A 27,223-nucleotide genomic window follows, 5' to 3' on the forward strand; every position below is an offset into this window, starting at 1 on the left:
TGGGACACGCTGTACAGCCCCAGTGAGGGGAGGGGGGGGGGGGGAGGGAGGGGGCTTATTTAGAATTTTGCTTCATTCAAGCTTGATTCAAATATGAGTGCTTGGTTTAACACTGGCCATAAAGTAAATTATCCTTCTCTTGCGTAGTATTCCTCCTGACATTATGTTTTAGATTAACAGGCTGTTACTTTTTGGCACACAACAAGCAAATATAACTTTGTAAAACATTTCAAAATAAAACATGGCACTCCTGCGGCATTGGTTATCTGGATAGCTTTTTAGAATATGTCACATACCTGAAACAAGTGTCTGTAAGATCATTTCATATTCTTTTGCCTTTTTCAGAATGTTCACCTGCAAGTAACCATCAGAAATATCCAGATTACTTGTATCCCTTCTTTGCACAATGACTGTCATCTACTATTCTGCAAACCATCATCAAATTCAATCTTTCCCAGAACAGGCCTATCCTTTCACCAGAGTCTGAAGATGACAGAAAATGATGAAATATTGCACAAAATCTTGGAAGCCATCAACTCTTCACAGTTCTAGGATGTATCTCCAGCACTTGGATCTCTTTTCTTCTCAACAGCTGTCACAGACACTTTGCCATCTTCTCTGAGGACCGCTTCAATTCCCAAGTCGGAGATAGCTTTGTTGCCAGCCACACCTTGATTCTCCATGGATGCGATGACGGCTTGGTTCTCCACATTGTTCTCACACAGATTACGAATGCACAGTACCGCCCACTCTCGGATGTCTGCAAAAAAGTGCTGTGTTAAGGAACCATGTGACCCGCTCATCAAAACTAACCTATACGAACCACATTGGGACAGGGTTTATGTGACTGCAGAACTTTTTCATTACATCCAGTGCCTATTATAAATGATAAATACCCCACATAAAAGATTGACAAGCATAAAATACCAGGTGATTAAAATAATTCAAATCACTTCATTTCTTATATCTGTCCAAATGGAGAAAATGTAAGATGGATAACACATGCATCGATATTCTACTACATGTACTTAGCTGTCTCGTACTGATAACATGACTAAATGTAATACCTCATGAGGAAGTCAGATGTAAAGTCTTTATGTGTGATTGGCCCTGTCAACATCACTTGAATGCATAGGTTACAGTCTACAAGCTTGGTTTGCCATGCCAGAATCCCACTTTTTCTGTCAGATTTGGCTGGCCAGTCGAGAAAATATTTATCTTACCAGGGCGCATACTAAGGAAGCCTTTAGCTTAATATTTGTTGACTGCTGCCTCCTTCCTCAAATTGGCAGTTTCCCATTTCACCCCAGTGCCCGACAGTGTTTTCTCTTCACTACATCTCATATCCTTCCTTGTAGCAAGTCACACAGAGTTCACACAAATAACCAGCTTCAATATTAAAGGGAGTAGTTACCAATTGCAAATCAATGTGGTGGAACTTTCAACTGTGCTCATTTGCAACCTGATATTTCTAAGGCAACTGTATCAGTAGGCATGCTCTTAAAGGGCAACACTCACCAAACTGCCCAGAGTACTACCACAGTTAAATAGCAAGTAAAATAGCAACAGTTGATTTTTAAGTACTAACATATATTATATACCTCATAAGTGAGATTCGTATCACTGATTGGTCAAAAGTATATCACGTGACAAGGTGTAGTCCCGTCTATCTTGCCTTAGGGTTTTCATGTAAGCGATAGAAAGGCAAAACCCTCGTGATAGAATTTGTAAACCCTCCGCGACTTTTGTACACATAACAAGTACACTAGACTTCGCGCGCGGTGTCCGCAACCCCTCCACCGTACCCAAGGACGTTCACTACGCGCATCGTATAAACACATGCAAAATCATCGCACTAGTAGCACACAGCAGGCATGTTTCAACGTGGCATGGTGATCGAGCGCTCCTCCGTGATTTGAAGCGAGCTGGATCAAAGATGGTACACTTTGCAATTAGAATTTCTTAGGATCCCGAAGCAGAGACAAATCTCAGCATGTTGGAAATATCGAATTAAAACACGAGCGACGGGAAACTGGATGTATACTGTAATCTTCTGCCAAGATTTTGTGCAGGAGCTCGCTGAAGGCCGTGTGAGTGAGTACAATGTACCGTGCGTACTGGGTAGTCTACGAAATGCACGAAAACCATGCAAGCAAGCGCAGGCTGTGGCTTGATTTTAGGGCTAACGTTTAGGTCTAACAGTTAGAATTTACTTCGTATTTGCCTAGCCCTAGATCTTGGTTAAGTCTTAAACGATGAGGTATATAAAACAAATATTAACTGCTCTGTATTCGGATGGTGGTGGAAATTATCACTCCCTCGGTGCTTTTCATACCGACCCTTCCATCACCCCTCGGCTAACGCCTCGGGGTGATAGAAGGGTCGGTATGAAAAGCACCTCGGGAATTATAATTTCCACCATCATCCTCATGAGCAGTCAATATTTGTATACTGTACATGGATATAATGAAGCATGGAATGATAATCACTCAGGAAAGTACCAATAATGTCGATACACACTATAATGACCACCTACACTTGCATAACACTTGTCAAAAACATGCATAACTGCAAATAAAACGTTTTTCTAAGCGCTCATAGAGATTTTTCCTGTCTTACACTGTTTCCTCCCACCTAACTGGACAGCTAACAATCTAATGTTAAATTGCTCCCAGAAATGGGAAAACTAAGAGACCCGGGGGTCTCGCGCTCACCTGAGTATCGCAAGTTCCCCTTCCATGCATCCTTGCATTTACCTGAGAACATTAGAAACTTGTGGTGGGGTAGCTTTGAGAGCTCGTGGCATGGTGTCCATTTGCATATTCCATCACACTGGTAAAAATACCTGCAAAGGTACACTGTACTTTATAGAATGTTGGACTATGCAGTTTTGAAAAAACAAACAAACTTGGAACTACAGTCATCAATGTACAAACTCAAAGTAACTTTGCTTTATTATCAAGTCTGGTTCTAGAGAAGAATTGTAAATATTGCTTAATGGTTTTTTTTTTTTGGTTTTTTTTTTTTTTTTTTTTTGGTTTTTCTTTTTTTTTTTTTGGGGGGGGGGGGGGGGAGGATTAGGCCCCATCAGGTCTCCAAAGGGGAAAATGGTGCCCTGTTGAACAAATTGAGATCTTAACCCCCTGGCATGCTACCTGTCAGGTTTGGTGAATATTCATCAAGGGGGTTTCAACGATTATGAACATGTACAATTTACATCCCCATTTGGACCCATTCCACCCACTCCCTTGGGTCCCAAGGGGGGGGGGGGGCACCCCTGATTCTGCCATGAACAAAATTGAAACAACAGCCATCAATATACTGACTCATTGTATTAACTTAGCCCAATCACTTCTGGTTCTAGAGAAAATCTTTAAAGATTCCTTACTGGGGGGGCCCAGGTGAAGCATGGTGCCCATTTGATGGAATTGAGATTCTATCCCCCTAGGAGTGCTACCTGCCAAGTTTGGTGAAAATTCATCATGGGGTTTTCAAGAAAAAGATGAAAATTTGCAATTTAGGCCCCAATTTAGGCCCCCTGGGTGCCCCCACCCCCACCCCAGGTGGGGCATGGTACCCATATGATGGGAATGAGATTCTATCCCCCTAGGGATGCTACTTGCCAAGTTTGGTGAAAATTCATTGCGGCATTTTCAAGAAAAAGATAAAAATTTACAATTTGGGCCCCATTAGGTCCATTAACAAACTTGAAACTACAGTCATTGATATACTAACTCATAGTATTAACATAGCTCTATCACTTCTGGTTCTAGAGAAGAAGATTTTTAAAGATTCCTTTATTTTGGGGGGGTTTGGGCCCCTCTAAGAGCCCCCAAGGTGCGGCATGGTGCCCATTTGAACAAATTGAGATCCTATCCCCCTAGGGATGCTACCTGCCAAGTTTGGTGAAAATCGGTCATGGGGTTCTCAAGAAGAAGATGAAAATGTAAAAAGTTTACGCGCGACACACGACGGACGACGGACGAAGAGCGATCGCAATAGCTCACTTGAGCCTTTGGCTCTGGTGAGCTAAAAACTAAAGCATGGTGCAATACCAAAACTGTAGTTCATGCCTTTATCAATCATCCTCATGTCCTAATAAATGGACTTCTCATAGGTTTACAAGCGCATGACATCCTATTTCATTTCTTTGTTATATTTCTATAAACTGAAAATGAGGTGAGCAAATAAAGCAATAGGACGCCACAAAAATAATGGAATTTGTTCATCACACACACACACACACACAAACAAACAAACAAAAGCCCGACCAAACAACTGCATTCCATTCATATATCAAATTTGGATTCAACAGGAGGAAACATGAATTTGAAATCAGGGGATTTTTGCATCTGGGCCCCTTTTCAGAAGCTGTGCCCAATTACAAATTTGATATCACTCATGTTGAAACACATTGGCTAACTGTGTACGTCATAATTAAAAACCTATTATCATTTGCAACTCTTTGTAACCTCTGGCTACAGTAACATCACTCCATCAGTGAAGTTGATTTTGACAAAAGGATACAAGGGTTTCTGGTATCTATGTTACATTGCTGAAGTATAAGTGGTATTCCATTCAGTTCCCTGACCTGGAAGAAAATAGAAATACATTACCGGTAATAATTTCTGAAAATGAAGGCTGCATCATGAAATTATGCACATACTGTACAGGCCACATATTTAGCAAGTCTAAATTTTTGGAATCAGGACTTTCAGATGATTTTGTGAGTAGTTAAATTTGCAATCGTGGGGTATAGTACTGAACAGAGAAATGTATACCTGCGCGTTACATTCACATTGGGATCAGAGTCAATATTTTCATGTGTCTTTAAATTCGCGAATAGCACCTGACTCCCAAAATTCGCAAATATAAAATCTTGTGAACCTTGCAAAATATTTGGCGTATACAGTATCTGTAATCTGAGTAACTGCACCATGTTGTACATCTTAGCTTTTGCCTTATTATCAAACTTCAATCATATTTTGCAAAAATGTCATAAATCAACTAGAAAAGCACTTTGGGAGCACAGACCTCCGCCAAGCAGGTTTTTTTCACCAACGATCTTGTTAGATTAGTGATTTCCACTCATATGCATGCTGAAAATAGCCCATCCTCCCAATCTTAAGCCTTTTGTCATGTCATCAACCCTCAGCTGCAGCGGGGCGTGCCTCGCCCTGGCAGAAACTAGAGCACGCACTTTAGTGTGTGCATGCAAACCTCAAATACAGGCTGTATGCGCAGCTTGAACTCCCAAGTTCATTGACCCTACTTGCCAAAATATTGAAAATCCTTCATAAATCCATACAAATTCCTGGATCACTACCAAAATATAACCATCTGTTCCTTGTATCATTCTCAACCTTTCCTGCAAGTTTCATCCAAACCCGTTCGCAACTTTTTGAGTTATTTTGCGCACGGACAAACAAACAAACAAACCAACGGTAATGAAAACATAGCCTCCTCCCTTGTATTGTCATATTGTCATACTATAGTACACCCATAGCATGTTTAGTATTCTTACAAACTTTTCAAGACAGTGTATATATTCATTTCTGTAAAATCATCACTTTGACAAAGACATACACTAGACAATAAAGTAATCATCTTCATGAATAATACAGTGTAACCAAGTTGTAATGAACAGTTTCTTTATACAAAACTCTTGCTTAAAGTGAGGTAGTCCTCACGAATTTTAAAAAAATATGTTGTTGTTGGTACCTCCAATGAATTACTTTCACCAAAAACAAACTTTCAAATCACCAAATAAGCTTGTAAATTTTGGTTGAAAAAGTGTGAATCTGCACGGTGAATATGCTAATGAGCAAGTCTTGGCGGAGAGTCAGACGTCACCGAGGCACAACTCTTCCCACCCGTGTTCTGCTCATTAGACGGAGTACTGTGTACATTAGTATGGTAAGAATTCGCGCGCGAGAGTGGTTTGTCCGCAAAGTAGTATGCAACACGGACGGAAGCTATAAAAAGACCGTGCCTATTTGATGTCAAGTACATGGTATATTTGATTTTAAAACATACATGAATTTATGTTTACAATATTAAAGGGTGTGTACAGTTCTGGTCGAGTTATAGATCTAGCTTTTAACATTTTGCGAGATATTCAGATACCACTCTATGAGCTGTCAAAGAGCATGCAGTTCTAAGGGGTATCAAAAGTTTATTCGATGAAAATCGGTTTTGAAATGGCTGAGATATCCAAAAACAAGGTGAAACAAAGAGATCCTAATAAAGTTGGGGCATGTCGCCTTTTATTATTAGCACTTTTTTTGATATCTCAGCCATTTAAAAAGCAATTTTCATCAAATAAACGTTGAATCCTTCTTAAAATTACATGCTCTTTCATATTTCGTAAGAGGCTTTTCATTATCTCACTTAGGAATGTTCAAAACATGAATCCCTACCTAAACCAGTACTGTACAGCCCCTTTAATGTACATGAATTATACATAACTAAGCTTGAAATTTTTTGTTTAAAATGATAAAATCACATACTTTCACATTTTATGATAAAATTACAACCGATCATTTTGAACACTTAAATTGGATTTTAGAGGCATGGTTGTCAACTTTGAGTAGGGCATGAATGACGTAGTATCTTTTTGCAGGCTCTTACACGATCGCTTGCACGAATTATTTTTCAAAAATCGCGTATGGAGACAGTTTTTAATTTCCACACGTATAAACTGGTGAAAGGTTATATTTTTTACTCTTCTTAATTATCGGTACAGTGAAAATCTCAGGACTGCCTCTCTTTAACAAAACTGAAAATTTAGATCCCAAAATTGTTGTTTATATTATCTTTATATATTTCGTCATTTTGCTATTTCAAAATCTTGATACAATGAAAAAAAAAAAAAAAAAAAAAACTACCAGTCTCAAACACATTGCTATAACAGGAGTCACCTGTAATTGCATTTAATACAGAATGGCCATTATTGCTCCTTCACAGTAAAATTGATAGAATTATGACAAATGATGCAGACAATGAATTCAAGATGAGCCATTGATACTCTTGTCAAACTTGCCAGCTGGAAATAGCCGGAACAATCCAAAGACATATATCATTTCATATATCACATTCAAATTTGAAAGTCCTTTTTACTTTACAAGTAAGTTTCATAGTGAGGCCTGTTGCTGCATTTAAAGGTGCATGGTCCCGGTGTTTTAGTCAAATGCGTACGAAGGCGCACGGCGCAAGTTTCCTATAGAGACCTACGCTATCGACTCCTCTTTAGCGCTTAAGCTTTGGCCCACTTCCCCGAGTCCGAAGAAGTCCGATTCACTGTAGTCAGTGGTCCGATCACAGTTCGGCTAATGATTCGGCTGAGGGGGATGACAGCTTTAGTGAACTTCTTTTGTGATGTTATGATAACAAGCACATATGCACGCACCCTGGCATTACTACAGACTGCGCGATGCGCAGAGAAGGCAACGAAGGCAACGTTACTTAGCAACACCTACGCACTTTACTCTTGATGACAGCTCACCTTCGGTAATCTTTGTATCAATGCTAACGGTTATAGGCAGTATCATCAACAGTGCCCTTTACACTACCGGGACTATTCACCTTTAACATATCAGAAGCTTGAAAATCCATTTATCTTGATATGAAAACACTATCATGCAAGATCTTTCTGATTTCCCAACTCTGGTTTGCTTGAAGTACCAACGGCACATGCCTCTTGGGTGAGAGGGCCTTTGTTCATGCATGACCATAGATTTGGGATGAACTAATCTTATGTGTTGATTTAAAGTTTGCATGGGGATGTAAATGAGGGAGAGAGGTTTGTTGTAGCACCATGAGTATGTAATCCTTGAAAGGACTGCTGCTTGGCAAAAGAAGAGCCTAGAGAGAGGACAGTGGATGAGGGAAGTGACATTACACAAATAGTGAATGGTCACGAGTGTGATGGTACAAGATTTTGCATGAGGTGAAAGATAGAGGCGCTCTATTTAACAAGGCAAAGCCGAGTTGAATAGTGCGCCTCATCTTTCATAGAGTGCGAATTTTTGTTCCATTGCACAAGTAAAGACCATACACTATTTGTTTTATACAACACCTCGGACGTCAACAGATGTGGTCCACACAGAATCTTGAATTTGGCACAGAAGTGGCTGGGAACTGGGAACAGGGACAGTTGTAAGGAAGGATAGAGTGAGAAACAGGTAAAGGATTCAGAAATTTGGTGGAGGGAGAAAGATGAACTAGAAAGGGGGAGGAGAAGGTTGGAGACTCATGGAGATAAGAGACAAGAGACCCGGGGGTCACACGCTCACCTGAGTATCGCAAGTTCACCTTCTATGCATTCTTGCAGACTCTTACCTGAGAACATTGGAAACTTGTGGTGGGGGCAGCTTTGAGAATAGGGGCATGGTGTCCATTCACATATTCCATCACACTGGTAACAAGAGACCCGCGGGTCTAGCGCTCACCTGAGTATCGCAAGTTCACCTTTCACGCAGTCACTAATCTAAATCATTCACAGCTCTACCAAAATTTGACCAGGCATTCTCAAGTAGAAGATGAAAATGTACAATATCAAGGGCCCATTTTTTAAAGATTCCTTAATTTGGGGGGATTGGGGCCCCCTGGGGCCCTCTGGGTGGGGCATGGTGCCCATTTTGATAAATTGAGATATTGACCCCTAGGGATGCTACCTGCCAAGTTTGACAAAAATCCATCATGAGGTTTTCAGGAAGAAGATGAAAATGTACAATTCAGGCCCCCATTTGGACCCTTCCAACCACCCCCCCCCCTCCCCCCTCCCCCCTCCCCCCCCCCCTACCCAAGAGGGGCACCCCTGGATCTCCTATGAACAAACTTGTAGTATTATCTCAGCTCTATAACTTTTGATTCTAGAGAAGATTTATAAAGATTCCTTCATTTGGGGGGTTTGGGACCCCTGGGGGCCCCCTGGGTGTGGCATGGTGCCCATTTTAACAAATTGAGATCCTAACCCCCTAGGGATGCTACCTGCCAAGTTTGGTGAAAATGGGTCATGGGGTTCTCAAGAAGAAGATAAAAATGTACAATTTAGGCCCCATTAGGACCCCTCCTCACCCCCTCCCCTGGGTCCCAAGGGGGCACCCCTGATTCTGCCATGAACAAACTTGAAACTACAGTCATCAATGTACTAACTCATAGTATTAACTTAGCTCTATCACTTCTGGTTCTAGAGAAGAAGATTTTTGCGGATTCCTTCATTTTGGGGGGTTTGGGCCCCCCTGGGGCCCCCTGGGTGGGGCATGGTGCCCATTTTAACAAATTGAGTTCTTAACCCCCTAGGGATGCTACCTGCCAAGTTTTGTGAAAATGGGTCATGGGGTTCTCAAGAAGAAGATGAAAATGTACAATTTAGGCCCCATTAGAACCCTTCCCCACCCCCCTCCCCTGGGTCCCAAAGGGGGGCACCCCTGATTCTGCCATGAACAAACTTGAAACTACAGTCATCAATGTACTAACTCATAGTATTAACTTAGCTCTATCACTTCTGGTTCTAGAGAAGAAGATTTTTGCGGATTCCTTCATTTTGGGGGGTTTGGGCCCCCCTGGGGCCCCCTGGGTGGGGCATGGTGCCCATTTTAACAAATTGAGTTCTTAACCCCCTAGGGATGCTACCTGCCAAGTTTTGTGAAAATGGGTCATGGGGTTCTCAAGAAGAAGATGAAAATGTACAATTTAGGCCCCATTAGAACCCTTCCCCACCCCCCTCCCCTGGGTCCCAAAGGGGGGCACCCCTGATTCTGCCATGAACAAACTTGAAACTAAAGTCATCAATGTACTAACTCATAGTATTAACTTAGCTCTATCACTTCTGGTTCTAGAGAAGAAGATTTTTACAGATTCCTTAATTTTGGGGGGTTTGGGCCCCCCTGGGGGCCCCCTGGGTGGGGCATGGTGCCCATTTAAACAAATTGAGTTCCTAACCCCCTAGGGATGCTACCTGCCAAGTTTGATGAAAATCGGTCCTGGGGTTTTCAAGAAGAAGATGAAAATGTAAAAAGTTTACGCACGACGCACGACGGACGCCGGACGACGGACGACGGACGACGCACGACGGACGCCGGACGAAGGGCGATCGCAATAGCTCACTTGAGCCTTTGGCTCAGGTGAGCTAAAAATACCTGCCAAGCACACTGTACTTTATAGAATGTTGGATTATGCAGCTTGGGAAAAAAAGACTTAAAGCCCTATCACTTTTGATTAGAACTAGAGAAAAATATTATTTAATATTCATTAATTTAGGAGGTTTTTTTTTTTGGGGGGGGGCACCCCTGATTCTCCCATGAACAAACTTGAAACAACAGTCATCAATACACTGACTCACTGTATTAACTTAGCTCAATCTATAGAGAAAATCTGTAAAGATTCCTTACAGGAGGGGGGAAGGGTGGGACCCCTGGGGCCCCCAGGTGGGGCATGGTGCCCATTTGATGGAATTGAGATTCTATCCCCCTAGGGATGCTGCCTGCCAAGTTTGGTAAAAATTGGTGATAGGGTTTTCAAGAAAAAGATGAAAATATACAATTTCGGTTCAAATTTAGGCCCCCTGGGGCCCCCCAGGTGGGGCATGGTGCCCATTTGATGGGAATGAGATTCTTTCCCCCTAGGATTGCTACCTGCCAACTTTGGTGAAAATTCATAATGGCATTACCAAGAAAGAGATGAAAATGTACAATTTGGGCCCCATTAGGACCCCTCCCCACCCCCTCCCCTGGGTCCCAAGGGGGGCACCCCTGATTCTGCCATGAACAAACTTGAAACTACAGTCATCAATGTACGAATTCATAGTATCAACTCAGCTCTATGACTTCTGGTTCTAGAGAAGAAGATTTTTTAAGATTCCTTAATTTTGGGGGGTTTGGGCCCCTCTGGGGGCCCCCCAGGAGGAGTATGGTGCCCACTTGAACAAATTGAGATCCTATCCCCCTAGGGATGCTACCTGCCAAGTCTGGTGAAAATCGGTCAAGGGGTTCTGAAGAAGAAGATGAAAATGTACAAGTTTACGCACGACGGACGACGGACGACGCACGACGGACGCCGGACGCCGGACGCCGGACGACGGACGCCGGACGCCGGACGCCGGACGCCGGACGCCGGAAGAAGGGCGATCGCAATAGCTCACTTGAGCCTTCGGCTCAGGTGAGCTAAAAAGGGAAAGGTGATGAAGACATGGATTTTGAACAATGTAGCATGAAATGAAGCGGGAGGAAACAAAGTTGGTAAGTGGACAAGAACGCAGAATCAAAAACTATGAAAAGTACAAAGGGGGATCCGAAGGAGGACTCCTGTGGGGAAAGTTATGTGAAAGAAAGACTGATTAACTAATCTTAGCCCATGGAGGAGGAGCTGATTTTGCCCTAACATGCCTTTCTCATAGACTCCTGCCTGAGTATACTTGGGACTAGCCTTCAATGGGTTACATGTTTCATACTTGCATTCTTGGTCAAGTGTGCTTGTGTGTAGATTCACTCTCTCACTGTCTGTCACACTTTTCTTTTATAGCTGTGTGTAGAGATGATTTCTCACTGAGCCTTGAGCATCTTTAATACTAGAAACTCACCCTGTCCTGAAAAGCACGACACTGGAAACACATGTTCCCTACCAGTTGAATCAGCTTCCCTTTGAAGCCATGTGCTGCTGATGGCTGTTCTGCGTCTGAAGCCGGCTCTTTAAATTCTTGGCTGCTGCTGAATGCATTCTCACTAGTCTGACCAACTCTCTCCAGTATATCTAGCAACTCTGACAGACATAATAACATAAAGAGGGGAAAAACAGATCATTTCCTCTGGCTTTCACCATTAGCTATACCCACTGGTAATAATATGCACATCACAAGGGTACTAATGTGCAGATGAAAGCAAGCTCCTGTCATATAGTGATGCAATCTTACTTTTAAAACATCATACAAGATTCTATCAGGCTTACAATACAGCGTACTCCCATTATAATGAACATGGTTACAACAAAATTCCTGCTACAAAGAAGTAACGAGACATGAAAACTCGTCACATTGAGGACGAGTTAGGTGATACGCTTGTGGTCATCAGATGACAGTCGTCTGTGATCGACAAAGAAAAGAATGTGATATAGGCACCTTGAAGTTATATTGAGCGTGCATGCGAAACCGTTTCTGTAACCACTCGGCCACGGGTCATCCACGGAAATGGTAAGACAAAAAAAAAACCAATGTATAGATATAACAGGGGGAAAGTGAATGCCCACTCAACCAACGTGGCCGTGTGAACATCTATTGCATTGCTAGACGGAAAAGCGGCCTTGTAACGACTGAGGTCGCTATGCCATTTCTGGCAACTTGGGAAAAATACGTCCCGCAGACATAAAACCTATAATCGGCTGGTTTTGATACCTTGCCTTTAATCACAATTTTCAGTGTAATGACGTCATCAAATTACAAAACAATGACATCGTCTTGAAAGACAATTGTTCAAAGTACAACACCTCAGTCGTCGTCATTACATACTATGATCGGTTTGACAAAGTCAACCTGCAAAATTTTGCTGCAGTCGAAGCAATGTGGTCTCCAACACACAAAAAAAGAGGGATATGGCGCGTGTGTGTGTGTCTGTGTGTGTGTATAGGTGCGTTTATATACGTACGTGATTTCTACATGGACGAATATGTAATACAAAATTGAAGAAAAAAAAGTAAAATAGCTAAGTATTTTGTTTCGTGATCTTGTGGGGTTCGAACCCGCAACCTTACGTCTCTGAGACGTCGCCTTTATCCACTCGGCCATACGTCTTGACGAGAAAATATGGGGAACGTAAACTTATGTATGTGAAAGATACATGAGGAATCGTTTTGTCCACATTCCATTTTCATTTTCAGTTTTAAACTGCAAAATTGTCAATCTGATGAGGAGATTTCAAAGAATAAAATGCATGATTACTGCAGCTTATTGTCTCAGCTACAACATACTAAAGTTTCAGAGGAAATGAAGCAAAATCAGCTGAGATAGAGGTGCTTAAACGTTGTCAAGTCAATGCATGGTTTTAAAAAAAAATCACCTCCCATAGACATAACACGTAAACTTGTCCGATTTTGTGTCTTTACTTTTATCACAATTTAAAGTATGATGACGTCATCAAACTAGAAAACATCGATATGGATTTGAAAGACACTTGTTTAATGTATAATATATTAATCGTACGTTGTCAGTTTGCTATTGACATGACGATCGATCATACGAATATGAGGCAGCTATTAGTACCTGTATGAAGTTATTATAGGCATGGTTATCAAATTCCCTTAAAATTTCCTTATTATTGCTTTATTTTTACACACAGTTAAGCTATCTCTTTAAACTCGTCACAGTTTAATGAGAATCATGAACATCATACATTAGTACCATATTCAGTTCCATAGCTGATCGCGTTTGCTAATTAATTAAGATTTATTGTCTAGAATGTGCCATATGGCCAACCTGTATACACACGTGGACACACAAACACAATGCTAAATGTATGTATCAAACCTCTGTAACACAACTTTGAACTAACTGTAGAAAGTATCGCTGCACTTATCATACATACTTTTTATCATTATCTGAAACTCCACAAAAACCACTAATTGACAAATAATCATCAATACAGAAGACTGACTTAAAGGAACAATTCAAATACCTTTTTTTACAATGTATAGCTTCTTACATGTATAAAATCAGCACAAAGTAACCACGACTACATTGTGTTACTGAATTGATATGAACAAATTTCATTTTGTTACAATATACCATGATCAGCTTGAAAAGCCCAGCCTGCAATATTTTGCAGCAGTCGAAGCAATGCAGTCTCCAACGATAAACAAAGGGATACTGTGTGAGTGTGTGCGTATAGGTGTGTTTACATGCGAACGTGACTTCTACATGGACGAAGGTGTAGTACTCCATTGAAGAAAAAAAGTTTTAAAAAAATTATTATTTTCTTTCGTGCTCTTGTGAGGTTCGAACCCGTACGTGTGCAACCTCACGTTTCTGTGACGACACCTCTAACCACTCGGCCATACGTCTCGACGAGAAAATTAGAGGAACGTAAACTTATGTACGTGAAAGATGAATCAGGAATCGTTTCGTCCGCATTCCATTCTCATTTTCAGTTTTAAATTGCAAAATTGTCAACCTGATGAGGAGATTTCAAAGAATAAAATGCATGATTACTGCAGCTTATTGTCACAGCTACAACATACTTAATTTGCAGAGGAAATGAAGGAAAATCATCTGAGATAAAGGTGCTTAAACGTTGTCAAGTCAATGTATGGTTTTTAAAAAAAATCACCTCCCATAGACATAACACGTAAACTTGTCCGATTTTGCGTCTTTACCTTTAATCACAATTTAAAGTATGATGACGTCATCAAATTTCAAAACCATGACATGGACTTGAAAGGCGTATGTTCAAAGTAAAACATATCTGAATTTGGGGTGATATTAAGCTTAAACAATAGAGATACGAGTAAATGAATGTCAGAAAGAGTACCTCAAAAAAATTAATTCCACTTTTTTGATTTCAGATGATGATATGATGACGTCATGAGTTTTCCTGGCAATATTGGTACTTGAAACGTTATTTCCAATTCATATGCTTTTGTAATATGCAATAGAAATATAGGGTCAATGGACGATTTAAAGAGCTATGGCGACATAAACAAAAACATGTTTTTTCACTATATTTGCAGAAAGACGCGCGCGCGGAATTTCAACTTTGACGCCAGTGCATTCCTTTGTTATAGGTCAAAATCGATCGGAACTCAATGGATATTGTTACTCAAAGTATCAGAAATCCAAATCAGTCAAAAAAATTGCATTTTCATGTTGGTTACGCCCTCTGCGCGCGAAATTGCGCGGACGGACGTGCACGCGAGAAAATGTTTGAAACGCTTAGAATTGTCTGAAACTTCGAGATTTCCCATTGGGAAGTCGTTTTGAGCCTTTTAAAATTTTGACGCGCGCAAACGCGCGCGTAATGATGACCTTGGTAACTAGCGTTAAAACGTAAGATAGAGCCTGACCTGAACTTTATGTCCACCGAAAATGATACAGAAATGATATCTAGTTATGAAGTTATGATCGATCATGTGACAAGGTCCGAAAATCACAAAATGGCGCCTAGATGACGTCATAGATATGTTACTGTCATGAAAACCTTATTGTGGCTAGATATTGTTATGAGACATGTTGACTGAAAATGTTATGTTATTCCGTAATGTCATTGTTGAGATATTGACGACACAAAATGTGGCAGAAAGAAAGAAGAATAAAAAAAAAGAGAAATTTTGACAATCACAATAGGTGATACGCTGATAGCGTATCACCTAACAAGGCAAGTGCCAAAATGTGTCTCGCCCATTCGCATAGAAGAAATTAATGTTTTTCTAACTCCCGGAAGTTCATTGACCCCGCCTATGAACTTTGACCTTGTGGTGACCTTCAACTCCCCAAGGGACATTCACCAGCCAAGTTTGGTCACAAACGGACATAGGGATCAAAAGTTATGAGCCATAATCGAAACACGCCGTAAAAACTTAACATTGGGCCCTAAAAGTTTGTTGACCCCTTTCTGTGACCTTTGACCATGTGATGACTTTCAACCCCCAAAGGCAGGCCTCGAATTAACCGACGGCCACCGACGGCCATGGCCGTCGGTGCCCCTCTCGTTGGCCGCAATGCCTTTTGTTTTTTGATCAGAGTTACGGCCCAAAAAAATGTGCCCTTTTTCTTGGGGCCGTGGTGCCCTTTTAGAATGAAAGTTATTATTTATGACGTATGATATGCCCTTTCTCAAAGTCTCTTTAATAAGCTTGAACAACTTTCCTGATCTCAAATATCATACCTTCAGTTCACTCGCGTCCCGATATATCTGATTCAAACTCAAAGTATCTTTCCGAAATACGAGACGACGTGTGTACGTACATGTACGCCCGACCGGCTTTTACCGTCCCGACTGCCTCCGCAGCGCAGCGGCCGCGAGTATGTACTAGCTAGGCAGCGCATATTCAGATAGAGTAGTAAAGAGTGAACTCCAAGTTCACCAAGAAAAAAGAAAAATCCCACGATGTGTGCCAGACTGGGGAATGGGGAGGGGTGGAGAGAGAGAGAGACCAATCAACAGAAGAAACCGCGCGTACTGGCGCATTCTTGGAGGTCATGAACTGTCTGTCACAGACTAATCATAGCAATCTACACGCGCACGCAAATTCCTTTGCCTTGTGGTTTTGCCAGCCAGCTGTCGGAATGTGCTTTGAAGTTTCGTGGCAGCCTGGCCTGGCTGGCCTGAAAGGGTGTCGAGTTTCAATCAATACCTATAACTGTTGTTTTATTCCTGTTTTAAAAAAATGTTGTTTCACCGGATAGAAACGCGGAGATCGGGAATGTGTTACAGCTGTAGGGAAGAGGTTTTTGTTGTGTGTTGCACTTTGTGTGTGTGTGTGTGTGTGTGTGTGTGTGTGTGTGTGTTTGTTTGTTTTTCTCGGTTTGTTTTTCTTCTTTCTTTTTTCATAAACACCAAACATGCCCTTTCCAATGTGGCCTTGGTGCCCCTCTGACTGACTTAAGTGCCCTGGCCTCTTGGAAAAAGTGCCCTTTTCTAAATGGCCTTGCCCCTCCAAAATCCTATTTCGAGGCCTGCCAAGGGATATCTACCATCCAAGTTTGGTCACAAACGGACATATGCATCAAAAGTTATGAGCCATAATCGAAACGCGCCATAAAAACTTAACATTGGGCCCTAAAGTTCATTGACCCCTGCCTGTGACCTTTGACCTTGAGGTGACCTTCATGTTTTAGGTAAAATGTGTAACTTTGTATAACCACTCTTCCCTCCAAGTTTGATTGAAATTGAAGTCCTCAGTAGAGAGTTTTTAAAGTTTTTGTAGTGTTACGGACGGACAACGGACAGACGACGGACGGACAGACGCCGCAGGCGATCCCTTAGTCTCCCCGCATCTCCGGTGGCCTCGACAAAAATTCAGGATGCAACATTATCTGTTTTATGCTTTTTATTGTTTATTGCTCGGTTATAACGAAATTTCAATATAATAAAAGAAAACTGCCAGTCCCACGGACTTTGTTACAATGGGAGTCCACTGTAATGCCACTCTTTGTACAGCATTTACTTTAATACTCACCAGGTTTTGTTATGATCACAATAATTCTTTGTATAGCATGGTATTAATCCTGATCCATTTCCTTACCAACACCTGCATCAAGCAGGAACTCCATCTGATTAAACGTATGACGGAAAGTGGAGTGAGCACTTGCTGAACACAATATCTCCAGGAGGTCACAAATGACTTGGGGTTTCTGAGCCAGAAAAGGAATAAAGAGCAAAATACATCACAAAAACTCTTGTTTTTGTAAGTCATGTAATCATGACCAGTAGGATGTTAACGATGGATTCAGTCCAAGGGGTAGCACACTTGTGGTTTCCATTGATGATGTGTTTTTTGTCTTAAAAATGTATGTCAGAGTGTTTCTCTTTTTGGGCACAAACAGATGTGCAAATCACAAAACAAATAATTTTCTTTCACATGACTGCAAATTTCATCCATTTAATCACTCATAACCTGTAACTGAGAGAAGCATTACTTTCACAGGGCAAAAACATGGAATAAGAAGATAAAGTGTAACAAGATCCTGGTTGTTGCTAGGAATACACAGCAATTTAAAAACAGAGGGACATTCAGCTGGTTTAGTGTTGCTTGAAGCACAAAAGTTTTCATTACCTTCAATACCCAGGAATGTGGGGATTCATGGGTGGCCCAATTCATTCACTGCACACGAAAGGTACACTAAAAAACCAGGGATATCAACAGTCAGCGAATATGGACATCAAAGCATACACTCATTGGTAACAGTCCACTCCAGTTGAGATTCTGAACAGCTGTGTGTGTACTTACACAGAGATCAGTGATAAGGCTACATACAATTTGTTATGGAGATTCTTGAATATATCCAAATCAGGCATCTCACTTCATGGTATCGTCACACTACCGGGTCTTTAAAGGCACATGCACACCCGGTGGTTTAGTCGAATGTGTACGCGGGCGCATTGCGCAAGTTTTCTACGGAGACCTGCGCTATCGACTCCTCTTTAGCGCTTACGCTTTGACCCATTTCCATGAGTCCGAAGAAGTCCGATACACTGTAGTCAGTGGTCCGATCACAGTTTGGCTCATGATTTGGCTGATGATGACAGCTTTTGCATACTTCTTTTGTGACGTCATACTAAGAAGCACGCACCCTGGCAACACTATACTGCGTGATGCGCAGAGAAGACAACGAAGGGAACTTTACCTAGCAACACCTACGCGCTTTACTCTTGATGACAGCTCAACTTCGGCAATCTTCGTATCAATGCTTGAACGGTGATCGGCACTATAATCCAACAGTGCCCCCGCAACTACCAGGTCTACGCACCTTTAAGACAGTATCTCAGAATATCAGTGTTTTGACTTTTCCCTCTCCACTCTTCCTTATCATTTCATTAGGAAACAGAAGTCCTTACCTTGCTATTTTCTGGATCATCTGCGGCTAAGGCCAGAATGTGATGAGCCATGCTCCTGAAGCTGTCTGCAAAACAGATTAATGTTGAATCTGAGATGCTAAAATGATGGCGGGTTCCATCTCTGTTTAGCTGCTGCTCGGAGTCTGCCTCTAGACAACTTTTGGCTATTTGGAGGAGGGTCAGTTGACATGATGGGTCCAGATGCTCAAAGACTTGTGCCATGATGTCTGGAAGTTGTAATGTCAACTGGACAAGGAGCAAACTAGATGACATAAAGAGACATACAACAACAATTAGTCTTGTTTGCCATATTGGGTGGTTTCACCACATAAGAATACAAAATGAATGCATATCATTTGTGCCCTTCATTTGTCACTTTTCAACATATAAATAGACATCATGTAAACAATACATAATCAATGTACAAACAAAAACAAATAGAAGTGCTTTACATCTAGCAGTGATGCCTGTAATATACTAAAAGGAGCAAGCCAAATCAACTCTTCATTCACCATAGTCTATCATACATTTTTCATTACTTACAAGTGGATTTCAGCATCAGTTTAGCATTGGTTGGCAATTGCCACAGAGTAACACCATGACAGTGAAAATTTATCATTTGTGACCAGCGACAACGGTTTCAGACAAAAGTCAGGAATTTTGAAAATTCATTTTTTTCACTGAATCACACTGCCCATTTCCTTAGCTTTGCATTGATATAAAACACTTGTATTCTCCGGCACCATAAGTGGGCATAGAAAGCGAAATATAATGCACTTTTTAAGTTGTTAGCCTGACAAAACTGCGAGAAAACGGGCTTTGAAGATTCACCTCTTTCTCAAAGACAATGTCAGAGCGGCGATGCAAGGTGAGAATCACCCATCCGTACGATGGTGCCAATCAATATTAAGCTCCGCCTCTAGCAACTACAGCACCTTCTGATTGGCTCATTGAGAGAGTCAAATTTGCCGGGCACCTTCCTCGGAACTCAGCGTATGGAGCCGAAAAACAATGCGTTTCGCTCGGGTTTGTTTACCAGTGCATCTTTCAACATGACGGATACGATCATTGCAAGCTTGATGGTGTAGGTGTGTATGGTGCACACATTACCCAATGGGATCCACACGCTATGCCCTTGTGTACACGCAACAGGAACGGGTGGCGAATCCGCATATTTACAAATCGCGTTTTCATTGTGGTTGATTTGTCTTTATATCATTGGGGACCCTATTGCAGGCAGAAAATTTCTAGAGCTGGCAAGGGTCACACTTCCTGTTTTGTTTTGTTTTTACAAGTCATGCATATGTCGCTTTGTGCGGTGGTATTTCTTATATAAAAACAAACAAACAAACAAACAAACACACAAACACGACTAGTTAGTTTGGCGCAATCTTGACGTGTAGTATTTGAATATTGGTCATATATGACCGCTCCTTTCCTCTCGTCTACTGTCCTTTAAGTAAACCTGCTGTCAGTATATTTACGAGTAGACATATTCGAGAATATTGTAAGTTTTCTTTTCACATGACTATGTCATACTGCAAGTGACAGGTGAGTTTCTGATCGCATGTTGCACGATTTGTGTAGTGATTTGCGACTCTGATAAGATCAAACCATGTTCCCCATGTATCTGTTTACACGTTGGAGGTTAGCGCTGTTGTTCACTTTTTGTTTTACTTCTGTTGTCAGACATTGCAGTAGAATAGCTCGAATAGAAAGCCAAACGAAATGCACACACTACAGAGCGAGCGTATCTATTGTCACAACAGCAATGGAGCATGTAATCGTGCACGTGTGGACAAAATAGACGTGTTTCTGAAAGCCGAACTATATTAATGTGTGCGACGCACCAGACAATTGCATGCGAGACCCCGCGCCGTAGCAACACTGAGCATATTGGTGCCGCATTCGAATAAAGCTTGAAACTGACAAGTGCGATCCAACATAGGGTGTTTAATATTCCATTTTCGATAGGAAAACTTAGTCTAATGCTATGAAATTTAGTGTAGATGTAGAAAACATATCAAAGATTCGATTTCTGCAAAAAAAAAACAAAATCGACAAATAAATGGTCAAAATCTTTGTACCCCGCCTTGGAGGGAATTTGCTCTTGCGACTTTTACCTGAAACCGTTGTTGCGGGTCACATTTCCAGTTTGACCGTGTGGCCTGGACATCACCCATTTCGTCATGAAACCACCTGCAATTAAATTGATGTGGGTAATGAGGAATGTAACGTAAGTCACCTTCGACACCTCACCTAAAATCATGATCATTTTCCTCACAGCACAGCAACAGCACGTCATTCATGAGGCACACGCTGCCAGGACTGTCCCGAAACAAGGCACAGCATGCAGGATTCTGTAGACATGTGTGCATGAGCATACAGCTGTACTCAGACGCTTTCTTATCCCGCATTCTCAGAATAGCTCTGCAAATTAAAGGGATGGAACAGTATTGGGGGAGATGAGAATTGGGCATTTAACTTTTTGTGAGATACCAAGAAAACAGTTATGAAATAGTACAGAGCATACTATTTTAAGAGGAATTCAAAGTTTATTTGATGAAAATCGGGTTTGGAATGATTGAAACATCCAAAAACAAAGTAAAATAAAGCGATTGTAATAAAAGGTGGGTCCCACACTTTATTAGAATCGCTCTGTTTAGGATATCTCAGCCATTTCAAAACCAATCTTCATCAAATAAACGTAGAATTCCTCATGGAATTACAATGTACATGCTCTTTCATATTTCATGAGAGGTTTCTCATTATCTCACCAAAAATGTTAGAAACCTGAAATTAGGTCTCAACCAAATCTATACGATCCCTTTAAAAGGAATGTCTCATGATGGCATTGCAGAAATCTCTCCTACCACAATCAAACTCTTCTCTGCTTTACCTAAACAGAACTTCACTAAAACAATTACTATAGTGGTTCACAAAACAAAACTAAAATTGTGAATTTGATCACCTTTAGATCAAGGATGTTTGTAAATTATGTAATGTGATTTTTGAATATTGTGTTTAAAGCTTGCTGACAAGACAATTACTGATCTGTGAAGTGTCCCAGGTAGAACATGGAAAAAACGGATCTACTTTTTACATTTGCCATGTTACAATTAATGCAAAATAAATTGCAGTTCAGACATTTTCATGAAATTTGCCCTGATATAGTGTGAAGAATCATAACATGTGAATATTTTAGGAAATATCAAGTTATGTGGAAATGTACTCTCATTGACAAAATTGTCAATGACCAAAGCTAACTGAAAGTGGGAACAGCGTGATGAATTACTCGGAGAAAGTTTCTAATGTAACATTATGAGAAGAAAGACACATCAAAGAGGGTAGAGTAGTGTGAATATGATACTGATCACTTACTGCAACATGGATGGGAAGAGTAACTTCCACACTTGCATCTGGGCTGCTTCATGACTGACAGTCAAGTTGTTGAGGAGTTGAATGGAGCACCTGAGAAGGACCAAGGCAGGTTCGTCTGCTTCAGGACATGATGTAAAAATTTTCAGCAGCCCCAGGACTGCCTGCATAGCACCAGAGGACCTGTGCATAAAACCATATAGGGTCTTTGCATCATTTTCACACAGCACACTTCATAGATGGATGAATTGCTCTGGATATATTACATAGATATTTATATGAAGCACTCAAACTTCATCCCTCTGCTTTGAGTAGTGATGATAGAAAATTAGTCTCGGACTCTTGATATTCAAGTCAAAATATTACCGTATTTACTTCAGAGCATAGAAATTATTGTCATGATATTTCACTTCATTTGATCCCTGTATATGAAGAAAGATATGGTCTTTACTGAGATAAAATAGTATGGAACTGACATAAATGTTTAGATCAGTGATCACTAATCCTTTTAACCTACAATAGTATTGATTGAATATTCATTTAAACTTGATTTGTTTCATAATGAAAGACATATATGTAAGAGATGATTCAATAATGTCTGCTGTGCAACTATCTCTCACATGTTTTACATCTCGCTCAAGCTCATTGTCACTTTGTCATTTCATTATTTATGTGGCACTGTCAGGGTTTACACCAGCGCAAATGATTTTATTTCAGATGGCAGTCTAGGAGATCCCAAAAATTTCAACATGAACAGTGACTACTATGGCAGGTTATGCCATTTGATAACACTTTGTTTTTTTCTCTAAGGTTTCTGTTATCCTTCACATCAAAACATGTCTTGCATTCATCCAAAATGTCATGACTTCATGAATGATGGCATTGACTTCAAATCGTACATTACAAGGGCACATGTTTGGAAAGTGAGTCGCTCCCTGTTCAAACTTGGAGCCAATGTACTCCTGCCTGCCCTGTCACAACTTTTAGTAATATCACTTTGATCAATACTTCCTATGGCCACTAACTTGATATGTCTCCCAAATTTTTACTCATTCTAAGGAGACGTACAGTATTTACACCATAAATATAAATTTCCTAGTTAAGATGTCTTCAAAAATGTGGTACATAAGTCACATTACCAACTGAGAAATAACGTATCCAAAGTTTCCCTCCCAAAGCCAAACACAAATTTCAAGAGAAACAGCACATTGTATGTAGCGTCAAAAGTTTATAACAGCCTCCCAATTAATCTCAGATGTGAAACCCAGTTGAATAGATTTGTGTCAAACATTAATTGTACCATTTTCCAAACTCCGTTTTGTCTTCAAAAATGTGGTACATAAAGTCACATTACCAACTGAGAAATAACATATCCAAAGTTTCCCTCCCAAAGCCAAACACAAATTTCAAGAGAAACAGCACATTGTATGTAGCGTCAAGTTTATAACAGCCTCCCGATTAATCTCAGATGTGAAACCCAGTTGAATAGATTTGTGTCAAACATTAATTGTACCATTTTCCAAACTCCGTTTTGTCTTCAAAAATGTGGTACATAAAGTCACATTACCAACTGAGAAATAACATATCCAAAGTTTCCCTCCCAAAGCCAAACACAAATTTCAAGAGAAACAGCGCATTGTATGTAGCGTCAAAAGTTTATAACAGCCTCCCAATTAATCTCAGATGTGAAACCCAGTTGAATAGATTTGTGTCAAACATTAATTGTACCATTTTCCAAACTCCGTTTTGTCTTCAAAAATGTGGTACATAAAGTCACATTACCAACTGAGAAATAACATATCCAAAGTTTCCCTCCCAAAGCCAAACACAAATTTCAAGAGAAACAGCACATTGTATGTAGCGTCAAGTTTATAACAGCCTCCCGATTAATCTCAGATGTGAAACCCAGTTGAATAGATTGGTGTCAAACATTAATTGTACCATTTTCAAAACTCCGTTTTAATATGGTAATTTTCAGATTTGTATTTTTTTTTTGTCTAGACTATTTTTTCCCTTTGTTTTTTGTATCTACATTTTTTTTTAACCCTTATCAAACTTTGTTACTGTATTTTTGTTTTGTCAATATGTTTCTTGTCGTGTTTGTGAATGCAATTTTTGTTTTGTATTTTACTTTTGTTGTTTTATACCATGTATGTTGATATATACGGACTCACTGAAAAACAGCCCTGAGGCTGATAGTGGGTTTTTTAAAACCGTATTGAAATAAATAAAACAAACAAACAAACAAGACACTTTTGAAGAAGGGTGTTAAAAGTTTGACATGCAGGAGTGCATCATGTGATGAGTTTTACTGAAGGCAAAACGAAAGTGTTGCCAACTTACAAAATGGCATCTTGATTGATTGCACTCTGTGCACAGGAATTACGGAAGATGCGAATACACTCCACACAAGGCTGCAGTGATGGCAATGATTTAAATCGCTGCTCGTCTTCATCATGTCCCTCAGTGACAGTCTCTGCATGTTGTATGAACAGGTTGGCTAGCTGCTGAATATTTTCCTTGGAAATGTGATTTCTGTAAAAGGAATAAAACATAGGCCAGGATGAGAATAACAGGCCTAATCATGAAATATGTCACCTCTCACCCCTTGGGTGTCTCTCTAGTGTGTACAAAGTTTATGAAGCTGCGGAGAGCAAGAAATGTCATGTTGGTAAGCTGCATGCACCGACAAAATGAATGGCAATTGCGGGAGCTTTACACCTTTAGAATTGAAATTTAATGATATGATGCACATTATTTAGTGGAAAATTTGGAAAATTGTCAATCCAAAGATGAGTCCATGATGAGTTACTAGATAATGTGACACTTGGTTTTCATCAGGTTTAAAGAAAATTTGTTTGACCTTATCCAATAAAGCAGTTTTTGTTTTTTTATAGTTCAGAATATAAGGTATCGATCAAAGTATGACAATCTGGATGCAAAAGAAAGCTTTTGAGTCTGCAGACAGTCAGTAGAAAAGATAAAATATTGGAAAAATATTTTTTATTATGTCATTAATGTAACGTTACATAAAGTAATAAATGAGAGAGGTCCCAGTAAACTGCCACGAGGAACACTGCAATTAACAGATTGCTTGCAAGAGTTCCGATCAAATAAAGAAACATATTGTTTGTGATTGGCAAGGCAGCTCCAAAACCATTCCAAGGCCTGTGCTGTGAGCACCAAAGCCCTTGGAACTTCTACCCCCCCCCCCCCCCCCCCCCGAGCAAATTTATGAAGCGCACTGCGCATACTTTAATTGTAAGTGCCTGTAGGACGTGGATCGGTGTATACTGGGTTTCGAAGTCCACACAAATTAGGGCCAAACTTGAAAATTTAACTGTCAGACAGGATTAACACTGTTTTCCCCTCTTTCCACCTTTTTCCTCATTCTTTCCACCTTTTTCCTCATTCTCTCCTTGCATTTCTCTCTGATTATAACAAATCTGTAGGCACTCTAGACCCCATATTTTCTGTGAAAAAAACATATATTATCTGAATAATTCTGATTATCATTTCAGAGTCTACTAAAGTAGAAATAAATACTGTCATGTAATATCACCATTACCGGTTTGCTACCTGTCTATTTTACATCTTAAATTCCTGTTCTCTGTTGACCACTGCCAGGTAAGGGCTGACATCAGCTTCATGCAGGTGCTCCACTTATTGACCAACTTCCCGAGTGATCCCATTACTATTCCGATTACCAAGTCCATGTGAATCCACCTGGCTGGATCCACCGCCATGGTGCATGGTGGTGCTACCCGCCACTACCAAGCCCACGTACGGGTAAGTACGAGACGTCCACCCCGCCTTGAGCTAGCCGTCGTGGCCCCCAGCGCGTGCCGCTGGTGACAGCTGCACGTGCATTCTCCAGTCCAACCTCCATGGCATGGGCCCCAGCCACCGCCGCGAGTATGACACACTCATGGCTCACCTGAATGACGGGTCTTTACTGCAAGTCACAAGTTGCTGCAATATGACCAGGACCGTGTCTTCCAGTGGTTCCCCAACAAGAGAAACGAACAAGCAACTCATGGCTTCCTTATCCATAACTGATAATACACACTAATTTGTATAACGGCTTTCAGCTCAAACCACAGCACGTCAAGGCTCTTGCCATCACACATACATGAATCATATCATATGCATGCACAACATAAAACATCACACATGTGTTTACGTTTATGCACAATCCGCAATCAACGTTGAGGGCAGCACACACAACCTTTTCACAGAGCCCTCCCAATTTCACAATGCCTTTTCAAAAATTACTGCTCTACACTCCAAATAATACACCATCCTAATGTATGTAATCAGCTTGATATATTAACCTAGTAAGGAAATCCTCTCCAAAATTGTATCGATTTCACAACAGAAAAAAAATTTCCTGCAGAAAAGTGCAAAAATTATCAAAATCGGATAAGAAATAGGCCTAAGGAAGTTATGATTTTTTGAAAAAAAAACACTTCTTGACCAATCGTTATGAAGTTGATATCATGCTCTCACAATTTATTAATTTCATGTACAGAAATAAAAAAAATTCATATTTCAGCTGTATACCGGTAAATGTAAAACTTGCCTAAAAACCACCCAAATTAATAAAAGAACAATGTTAACTCGGATATATTTTGGTATGGTAATATTCTTTTACCTGTATCACTAGTAGCTATAAAAATAACAATTCTTTTCCCGAATTTCATGTATAAAATACTTAAAAAACTGTCTGTCATGCTTCTTTTCTCCCCTTAATCATTGTCTTTCTGTCCTTTGCAACCTAATAACTGCATTTATTAGAACCTCATGCATTCATATGAGGAAAATCACTTCACGCCATTTTTATATCACATTTGTAATTGACGGCAAAAAAAAAAGAGAGAGTAGATAAATAGAAAATGCAGGAATGCCATACTTGTAAACAGTATTACAGTATTCTGAGGGCTGAAAAATGCATTTGTGTATTTGTATGTATGTGTGTGTGTGTGTGTGTGTGTAAAAATAGTGTTTTTACTTTTCCTGCAATAAATATGTTTAGTAATACAGTTTGAGGAAAACAGTAATTTTCCATGAAACCTACAGTATTTTTGGCAAAAAAACAAACAAGCAAACAAACAAACAACACATAACTGCAAATAACAGTTTTCTTCACTGCATATACATTCCCCAGTTACACAAACCAGACTACTATGACACAACAGATATGTGGAATAATGAAGAGTAAAATTGAATGTAAAAGATGATGTTTATTGTATGGTACACAAAGTCAACTCATACAGTAAGGTGAACTCTGAAATGATACTTCA

At 40.4% G+C, this 27,223-nt stretch overlaps 1 protein-coding gene across 1 annotated transcript; it reads right to left on the reverse strand.

The window, feature by feature from the left end:
* Window positions 1–548: 548 nt before the first annotated feature.
* On the reverse strand, window positions 549–26,112 carry LOC139744555 (ataxin-10-like). Its single transcript, XM_071654989.1, has 9 exons — window positions 25,858–26,112; window positions 24,264–24,455; window positions 21,924–22,103; window positions 20,802–20,972; window positions 18,543–18,804; window positions 17,230–17,338; window positions 11,582–11,760; window positions 4,528–4,591; window positions 549–760 (listed from the first exon to the last, which is right to left on the reverse strand). Exons 1-9 carry the CDS (start codon window positions 25,971–25,973, stop codon window positions 549–551), a joined length of 1,485 nt encoding a protein of 494 aa, XP_071511090.1. The 5' UTR covers window positions 25,974–26,112.
* Window positions 26,113–27,223: the final 1,111 nt, after the last annotated feature.

Source organism: Diadema antillarum, unplaced genomic scaffold (genome assembly GCF_040938485.1).
Source record: "Diadema antillarum isolate AM-2024a unplaced genomic scaffold, OU_Dant_1.0 seq00001189_RagTag, whole genome shotgun sequence".
Lineage (NCBI taxonomy): Eukaryota > Metazoa > Echinodermata > Echinoidea > Diadematoida > Diadematidae > Diadema > Diadema antillarum.

Excerpts from the sequence above, each read along its gene's own strand:
- LOC139744555 (XM_071654989.1), bottom strand. The coding sequence starts at position 25,973 with ATGGATAAGGAAGCCATGAGTTGCTTGTTCGTTTCTCTTGTTGGGGAA. Across the intron at positions 22,104-24,263 it reads ATCAATCAAGATGCCATTTT|GTCCTCTGGTGCTATGCAGG; the intron begins GTAAGTTGGCAA and ends TTTTATGCACAG. Across the intron at positions 4,592-11,581 it reads GTCGTGCTTTTCAGGACAGG|GTCAGGGAACTGAATGGAAT; the intron begins GTGAGTTTCTAG and ends ATTTTCTTCCAG.